This window comes from Lepidochelys kempii, chromosome 7 (genome assembly GCF_965140265.1).
Source record: "Lepidochelys kempii isolate rLepKem1 chromosome 7, rLepKem1.hap2, whole genome shotgun sequence".
In the NCBI taxonomy this organism is placed as follows: Eukaryota; Metazoa; Chordata; order Testudines; family Cheloniidae; genus Lepidochelys; species Lepidochelys kempii.
Genome location: NC_133262.1, coordinates 59,697,252 through 59,706,948, shown reverse-complemented (window position 1 = coordinate 59,706,948; position 9,697 = coordinate 59,697,252). Strand labels below are relative to the sequence as shown.

Here is a 9,697-nt window from a genome sequence, read left to right as displayed (position 1 = left end):
ATTATTAATTTGTAAATACAGTTTCATCTGTAAAATATGCCAGCCACAGATATTTCGGGAACAGATGATCCAGTCAGAGACTAAACAATCAGGGAGCTGTTTATAAAATCCATACATGTGGGCCAGTTATATCAAACTGCATTCACCAAAACAAATCCAACATTCAGGAGGGAGAAAAGGCCACTTGAGTTCTTGGGGTGGAGAGGCAGCAGCTGGTGGTGTGGATGCCCGGCCTCAGTCTGAGGAGTGGCATTTGGAGAGAAGGAGTTGTGGCTGTCTAGAAAGGTGAGAGGAGTGAGTTTCAAAGGGAGGAAATACTGGTGCCCAGAACAAATGACTATGGAATCTCAGGTCCCTCTCTGGTTCAGCTTTCAAACAAGCCATGCCCTTTGAGGAAGACCCACCATGAAAAAGCCCCAGAGCACCGAGAAATGCAGCATGCAAAGGAGGCCACTTGTAAGACAAAAAGAGGCTTTTGTGAAATCAGGGTTCATAAACTGTATTCAATCTGCTGTACCTCTGTGCATTCAAAAAGTATGTTGTTTTTGTTAGTCCTATCATTTCTCTGGAAAGGATGAAACCCGGCTTTGCTCTAGATTTATTGGTCTACAACTGGCTTCACACTTCTATTTAAAGTCAGCATTATTCTTTGGGAGTTAGACTCCCGACCCAGTGATTGTCCATTATTTTTTATGAATATTGCACATTCCCCCCCCCCCACAAGTCAGAGCTTATGTTTACTACTTTTGCATTGTGATCATAGAAGATGGACTGTGCATCGCAAAACTTCTAAGTGCAGTGATGTAAAAAATTTAAAGCAGTTCACAGTTCATATCACTTGCTTTTCCTCTGGTGCACAAACATTTGATGTTAGTAACAAGAACCATTGAGGCTAAGTGATACTAATATGTAAAAATAGAAACCTGACAGTAATGCTACAGTCATTGTGTTGCCTATACGCAGTTTGCTTATAAAAATCTAAAACAACAGCATTTCAAAAATGGATGGAAAGAATAATATGAAGTTTGTCCTATGCCAAGATCTCCAGCAGATGTAAATGGGTGCACCTCCATTGAAGGCAATGAATTTGCACCGTTTTTCACCAGCTGAGTATCTGGCCCCCTATTTTTAAGAATATTAACCATACTTGCTTCACATATTAAGCTTTACTAAAGTGCCATACCATAGCAAACTATTGCTCATTTTCTCATTAGGTATATTTTGATTTTAAGATGTAGTCACATGAAATATAAGCACCAAGCATTTTTAGTTACTATTAATAAATCTAATCTGAATATATATTTTTTTCTGAACCTAACCCAGAATTCCAGGGAAATAGTGTTTGTACCCACTAGGAGTCTGACCCCACAATGAGCTCCATACGGTGGATGGAGTCATTGGTCACTCATGCAGAGTCATTGCCGGACTGGGGTACAGGGCAGTAAAGCCACATCCTTCCCCCCAGAGAAGGATCCTAAGGAAAACTCCAGACACATAACAGGAATTATTTTCAGATTTGTTTTCAAAACTCTCTGTGTATGTGTTTTTCTCTTCTTTCTATGTACACTCTAAGGAATAAAGAAAAGGAGGACTTGTGGCACCTTAGAGACTAACCAATTTATTTGAGCATAAGCTTTCGTGAGCTACAGCTCACTTCATCGGATGCATTCAGATGAATCATGCATCCAGTGAAGTGAGCTGTATTTCACGAAAGCTTATGCTCAAATAAATTGGTTAGTCTCTAAGGTGCCACAAGTCCTCCTGTTCTTTTTGCGGATACAGACTAACACGGCTGCTACTCTGAAACCGCTCTAAGGAATGTCTCCCTCTCAGGTATCTACTATTTTAGAGACTCAACCAGCTAATAATGAGCTTTGTTTCACTGCAGAAATGGGTAAAAAGAAGTCCTGCATGGCAGTATATTTTAGACCTGCTCCTTCATTCCTTTCACACCCAAAGTTCCCAGTGACTTTAGTTAGCGTTTCAGGTGAGGAAGGAATGGAGGACTGTACTCAGTGTTGTTGAATGTTGAATACACAAGCCTTTATTTTGCTAAGACTTGACCAGTTGTGCCAGCACACTCATTTCCAATAGCGTGAGCCAGGCTGTTGAGTGTGCTGGCACAAATGGGTAAGTAGGCACACAAAATATACAGCTACATGTGCAAAGCAAATAAATAATGCAGAGTATGCATTTGCGGGAGAAAAAAGCAAATTGCAACATCTTTGTCCATGCAACTGAATATTTTATATCAAATATTTAGACATGGCAGAATTCAATTTTTATTTTTTTTATAATTTTGACAGATAATATTGATATTTATTTTTAAGCATTTGTTTCGTTTAAATTTTCAGTTGCACAAAATTATGGGTTTTAAGCATTTTTTTTTTCAATTTGTATCTGTTTAAATTTTCACAGTTGCAGGAAATTATGGGGAATCAGACAATAAAGGGGTCAAACAATAATTATTTAATGACAGTAGACTTTGAGATTCAAAAAACTAAAGCTTTATAACTGCAAAAACACAAATTATCATGTCAAAATATACAAAATAAGTATCCTTAAATCAAATTCTAATAAGTTCTCAAGCAGCATTTTTCTTTCTTTGCCTATGTATAATTTTTGATTATTATCGATGGAAATATGTTTTCAATAGCTTGTGTATGTTCAGTGAAATCAACATTTACCAATACAAATCTAATCATTCCAAGCCTAAAAATATTTGTATAAATACGTCATACTTGTTTTGTGCTTGATAAGATGTTGTGTTGTATAAAGGTTGGCATAGCAGACAGGAAAGTATAATGCCTTGAGTGCAGGGGACTGGACTAGATGACCTCTTAATGTCCCTTTCAGTCCTATGATTCTAATGTGGATGGTACCATGTTAGAAGTTTTGCAAAATATTGGCAATAAAAGAGAAAAGCGTTCAACACTGGACTCGTGCCTTACCATACCAATTTGAGAAGGGATATTTGTTCCTGCAACACTCATGTTTTGCAAATGCTTGTGCTCAAAAATGAGCCCCTGTTCCAGGGGAAACTGGAATGCATTTTTCTGAGGTAAAATGAGCCCACGCCAAGTCAAAGATTGCATAGAAATTTGAATTTTCACAGAATATATGCTTATATTTAGACATCTTGTTGAATTTCATTGAAAACCTAAATCTGAGAGCTGCAAACTGGCCCCCAAGTCACAAAATTGCATCAGTTTTGCACACTTCTGCACAACCGTTAAAATATGCATGAAAAAATAATTTAGGGCCCAATCCAAAGCCCACTGAAATAAACAGAATGATTCCCATAGACCATTGACTATAAGGGAACTGCATCATTGAATGGGTGCAATGAATGGCATCATTTGTTTGGCTAGTATAGGTTCTGAATGTACAGGTGTGTGCCAGCGATGATTTCAAACCATCTGAGGTTCACCCAATGCTCAGTTTGGGGAAGTATGCAAAAAAGTGAAGTTTAATCAAACCCCTTTGATCTACGTTGTGAGAACAAGCTCTCTCATGAGAAATCCAGAATTTCCAGGGGCTGGTTAAGCTACGCCCAAGAACAACCTCTGTCAGATTTATTGTTTATAATTCTGTTTTTTGTCTGTTCTTCTTCAACTATAGACAAAAGGCCTGATTCTCCTCTTACTCAATTGTAAATCAAGAGAAACTCTACTGAAGACAACTGAGTTTTTCTGGTGTAAGAGGAGAATCAGGCCTGAAGTTATTCTTCCATAGAGCTTTCACTTTTTCATTTCCTTTGGGGAGGACAAAATGAACGGGGAAGGATAAAAAAAGAAACCAGTGCACAGAATAGAGACATGTATAAGCAGACATATTACTATATATTATACTTGCGCCATCTTGTCACCATGCATTTCTGATTATGCAGATCTTTGACAAGGTACCATCCAGTATAAAGGTGAAAAAAAGAGCTAAAAAGGGTGGTATAAATTTGATACAGATATTTCAAAAAAAGTGACGATCAAAATAAGTTGCTTTTTTACTGCACTTCCTAGAAATTACTAACTTGGCTGTTCCTTGTCACTTTTTAAAATCACAGAATGCACCAGTCCAAAATAAAGAACCACTAAATATTTCTCACTTTTTTTAAAGTTAGTTTTGTGTTTCACTAGAGCTTGGTAAGAAAAAGAAAAGCATCTGAAATACAGTCATCCAAAGTCTTCCCATTCTAACAAAACATATTGCAAGTGCATCTCCTTCCATTTCGCTCCTTGGTAGACTATTTCCAGGCCAAGTTTCAATCTGGAGTGAACTATGTTATAAGTAACTTCTGAGACTGGGGGGGAATATGTGGAAATATTAATCAGTCTTAAAATGCTAGCAGCACTTTAGCGGGCATGTACAGGTATCTCGAAAGAGTAGAGCTGCTGCTTTTACTTTTCAGTGTTTTGATTTGCTTTCAGTTCAGGTGCTGTATTGTATATCCAATATACAATAATCTAGTCATTAAATTCTGGCTTTTCAGTGTACGCAAAAAAGTGACTCTGTCAGGTATATCTGATGTTCACGGCCCGATATTGTCTATTGGTAAACGTGGGTCCAAGACAGAAAGAGTGACGAGTCTTAACTAGAGTTGGCATCTGTTCTGAGACTGTTCTACTCAGCACTCTTACTCTCTGTCACCTGTCACATAGCACCATTCTAAGCACTGGACAAGGTCACCTCCAATTTTGCCATCTTTGCGACCCTAGTGGCAAAGCAACAGCAGTAGCAGCAGCAGTGGGTGGTTTCCTACCATCAGATTTGTATTTTGCTAGCATTGCCCCTTTGTCTTATTGATAAGCTGGGGGTTGACCCCAACAGCAAATTTCTTCACAGTGACACCTCTCCCCTTTGGAGATGCAAGCCTTCATTTTCCTTCTCACCCAACCTAGCCACAACAAGATTCAGACTGTAAGTGTTTACAAATATCAAATGTGAGTCTGTGTCTGAATAGATTTATATTTCAATTAATTTATCATTTCAGTTCTTAAGATATCCCTTCAACAGCAAAATCCTCTAAATCGCTGATTGAAATGATGTCCATGTTTGCAGCTGGACTCATGTCTCTTGTACAATTACACTGAGTTTCCTCAGCATGTTGACTGTGTGAGTCAGATACAGGTTCAATATAGGGTTGACTCTCGAGCAATTGAGCATCTCTGCCGTCTTGCTGCCAGTCTTCAGCTGCTTCTGCTGATGCTCCTGGTACTTTCTGCATTAGTGGAAGAGGTTCAGAGAGTTGGGAAACTGATCTCATAGTTGCCATGGGTAAAGGTAGCGCACTAGGGTACAATACACAAGGAGAATTAAAATTTTCCAAAGAGGCGGTTTGGTGTAAGCCCCTTTCTGAGGAATGGATTGGTACTTGGATGTATTTGCCAGTTTCTGGCTCATAAAAGGTCTTGAAATGAACCTGACCGGATAGATCGACGACGAAGTACTGCCCTGAGTCAGGATCTTGAAGGAGTTTACGCTGAGTTGCAGGTAAAGAGGGTGTGGGGCTTACTGACTGGGCACCTCTGAGTCTCACCATGCTCGATTCTGAAGGAGGGAAAGGCGAACGGGACCCAGGAGATGGTGGAGAATGGATCAGGGTTACGGGGGATAATGGAATCTGTCCAGAATGGGACAGCTTTCTCACAACAGTAGCTGGGTGCTCCGTTGGAAGGTTCTTCTGCTGTGCCTCTATCTTTTTTCTCTTGTTGGCCAGTTTTTTTGCTCGGCGCAGGGCCTTTTCGCTTTTCGGTGGCACCGCAGGTGGCTTGCCCAGCGGTTTCTCCATACAACTCTGTGATCTCTCGTTTGTCCGTCTAGAATCGCTGGTGTCCTCAGTGAGCAGGCTCCTCCGCGTTGACTCGAGTATTTCCTCTGCAGAAATATCAGCGTGGTTCTTTGTTACCAAATTCAACGAAGTGGAATCTGTAATATCCTCTGCCTTCGTTACACTGGCAATTTTCTCTGACAGTGGACTGGTAACAGCGGAGCACATAATGCTGTCTGACCTTGGGCTTGTTACAATGGTACACGCAAGATCATCTAACACAGCAGGTGTTTCTTCCAAGTATCTGATGTCTCTTGAAACATCACTGGTTACAGGACAATACACATGGTTCTCTAAGACCAAGCTTCTTGCCGGAGAACTTATCTCCCTAGTGATTATTTTTTTTGCACATGACCCACCTCTTCGATTAGACAAAAGATAATTCTTAAAATAATTTGCCTTCTCTTCTGAAGGGGAGCCCAATTTGTTTTGCGCTGAGCTAGCTCCTAAAGCTGATTTTGACCGTGCTAAGTAGTGCTTCGTCTTTCCAACCGTGGGCTTCTCTTTGCTGCGGTGCACACTTTCCTCATTACTTTTCCCAACTTTATTTAATAAAGTATGAGTCACTTCACCATCTTTCCTCGACATCCCTAATGAAAAACTCCCTACATCTTCTGAAAGGGTGGGCTCCCATATCAGTTTGGTGTTACCTGCCCCTTGAAAGCCCATGCTAGCTGGAGTAGATCCCAGTGCACTGGCATCCTCATTTCTGATTAGTGCATCTCTTGCATCCTGTTCTTTTATGTTTCTTGATAATGACCGGTAAATCTCTTGAATGCTAGGTGTACCTTGGCCCTGCCTGTAAAGCTGCTTGTCCTTCTCTACGGTAGCTTCCAATCTGCTTTCTGTTTCCCTGTAACTACTACTGACTGTGTCTTCTGAGGACAAGGACCTAAGCAGAGGTAGCTTGACTGCCTTTATCACAGGAGATGATTTGAATGTGTTGTCTTTAATCAGAAACAGACTGGGTTTGAATGAATTTGAAGAAAGTGATAATGCTGGCTCTTCTGACTGGGAGGTGGAAGTATCCTTGTTGCCTTCTGCTGCAGAATTCATTCTATTGACCTCTTCCCTCTTCTCACTCATCAATCTCTCTTCTGCCATGCTCTCACTCTCACCCTGTGCCACCTTTCCCTCACACCGCTCTTCCGTGCTAGTGTCACAGTTACTAAAAGCATAATACTGCAACTCCTCTTTCCCTACCATTTTCCCTTTCCCTTTACTACTTTCCTTGTCATCTACATTCATTTTATTCCTACTCCTGTGACTTTCCTCAAGGCATGCTTTCTGAAACAGCCGAATCAGTGAAAAGGGCTCCTCCTGAAATGGCTGATCGACTGTGGTCACAAAAGAGTATTCAGAAGAACTACTGCTGGTTTTGCCTTTATTTTCATTGCTACTTCTTACACTGGTTTGATTTGCATTGTAAGGAACACCATCTTCTGCTGATGAAAGAAGTTTGGGGGGTATTTTAGGGTCATCATTTCCATCCTGGCTTTCAGCAGCTCTCTCACTTTTGTGGCCTTGTACACTGGAACTATACATTTGCATTTGCTGTGCAGCTTTTGCATTTGCATTGTCTCTACTGCAGCCTTTCAGTGACGGATAATGTCGACTTTTCCTTAAACCGTGTTCATTTGACTGGTGTCCAGAGATAGACACATTTTCACTGTTCTCAGTGTCTTTCAGTAGGTCTTTGTTTTTTGAATCATCCTGTTGCACATTGTCCTGATTTTGGTAAAATGAAGTATTTACTGTTGCTTGGGGTGAACTTAAAGATAGGTAATTATCTGTGAAGTGTCCCTCTAAATCAGTTTTATTGTCCTTTTCCTGGATACTGTCAGTTTGTACAAAAGGGCCATGGCTTAATTCATCTCTCTCTGCAACCTCTAAGCTACTTTCTTCTAGAAAAGTGGACACTGTCGCATTCATTTTTATACTTTCTTGTTTCATGTTTTCCTTAGTCTTATTTTTCTCTTTTAAGAGAGGAGAGGGACTATAAGTGCTTTTAACACGTTTTCGGACATCCTTCAGGTTGAATAATAAACTTGGTGCTTTAGACTTGTAATTATCCCGAGATTGACAATCACTAAATCCACTTCCCTCATGTTCTTTTGCTGCTGCAGTGTCAGGTATTGGTGGTGTCACCAGCACTGGTTGATTTTCTGTCTCTTGTTTTAATGGTATGATGGGTGTTAAAAGTTTTGTGATGTTGAAAGAGGGACTAATGGATTCAGGGGAGTTTACCTGGTTACCTACTGCAGTTGTGTCAGCAAAAGGTTCGACAGCAGATGGCTTTTTATAAAAAGAGAATTCTTCTCCACTGAGCTGTAACTTTTCATTTGAACTCTCCGGTGCTTTCGCCGCTACCCCTTTTATATTCCTCTGTTTCCTCCATGGTGGACAGATATAGTCCAATTCAGGTTTTGTTGCCTTCTTCTGAGAGCAAGTGACTTGGGACACAGATGGTAGTGGAGGAGGGGCCTTGGATACAGGTGATGTGGGGGGAGCAGGGACCTGGGACATGGGTGCTAGGGATGGACCTGAGACCTGGGGTACAGATGTTGGTGGAACAGAAACCTGGGGTTCAGATGTTGATGGGCCAGAGACCTGGGGTACAGGTGCTGGTGGAATAGGAACCTGAAACTCAGCTGCTGGAGGGACAGGGTGTACAGGTATTAGTGGGCCAAGGACCTGAGGTACAGTTGCTGGTGTGACATGGTCCTGGAATTCAGTTGTGCGGGGAAATAGATCCATTAGGAAATCCTTTTCCTGAATTCTAGCACCTGTGGCCTTTCTGGGTGGTGGTTTATGTTTAGATGTGTAGGATCCTGTAACCAATGGTGTTTCTTCAAAGTGTGTAATAGCCTCCTTTTTTGGTATAATATCTGCAGATTCCTCTTTTTCACTCAGTTTATTATGATGGGCATTCCATGATTCAAAAGCACTGTTCTCACTGTGAAGAAAATTGCCCTTTTTGGCTGGCTCTTTAACTTTCCCACGCCTGCTTTTGACTGTCTTTTTAGAAGAGCTGGTGAGATTTGCCTTAAATACGTTTGAAGTGTTCATCAGTGCAGGATGATAACCATCTGGACCACAATAGCCCACATCAATTTTATTATGTCTTTTCTGGACCTCACGTTTGTCACTGAGCCAGTGGTTATCTCGACACACACCAGAAAATTGGGAAAGTTCCCTTTGGATGTTTAAAATCGCTGTGTCATCCCAGAAAGCCATGTCATTTCCCTGAATTAATCTGTATTTTTGAGAACTATTTTTAACTGGCTGTTTGACTGCTCCCAGGGAACCTTCTGGACATTGGTTTTCAGCCTTATCAAATGTGTTAATCAAACAGGACACTTTAGAGACATGTTTGTTTTTCCTTGGCCCAGATGCTGGCAAATTTGGCTTTTTCCTTTCCACGGTGCTGTTTTTAGCTACTTTTTTCTCTTCTTGAACAGGTTTTGGTAATTGCTGGAATGTTGAAGCCCGTGTTGTATGCTCGTTGTTTTTCAGTGATAACTTATTGCAGATATTACTTTTCTTGATGGCATGGTTTAGTGTCCCTTGGTGAATTTTACTAGATAACTGGTGGGTGATTTCCGGTGAAATGACAAGCTCCAATTCCTTGTCACATGCTTCAAGCTCTGCCACGCACAAACTCTTGAATGCTCGGTCTGTGAGGCTGCATACCTCTCTGTCTGTATCATCCAGGAGGCTCCCTAAACTAGAGGAGTCACTAAGTCCATCCATGTGTTTCCTATTTCCCTGCATTGTCTTTGTGAGTCATGAATAAATTATCCCAAGCATTAATTGCATATGTCAAATAGATAGAAGATTCTATTGGATATTTCCAACTGTTTGTAATGTTTT

General features: G+C 40.8%; 1 protein-coding gene across 1 annotated transcript; it reads right to left on the bottom strand.

The window, feature by feature from the left end:
• Positions 1–4,990: 4,990 nt before the first annotated feature.
• On the bottom strand, positions 4,991–9,598 carry C7H10orf71 (chromosome 7 C10orf71 homolog). Its single transcript, XM_073354898.1, has one exon. It carries the CDS (start codon positions 9,596–9,598, stop codon positions 4,991–4,993), a length of 4,608 nt encoding a protein of 1,535 aa, XP_073210999.1.
• Between the last annotated feature and the right edge of the window lie 99 nt (positions 9,599–9,697).

Coding starts and splice junctions, on each gene's coding strand:
- C7H10orf71 (XM_073354898.1), bottom strand. CDS start 9,598: ATGCAGGGAAATAGGAAACACATGGATGGACTTAGTGACTCCTCTAGT.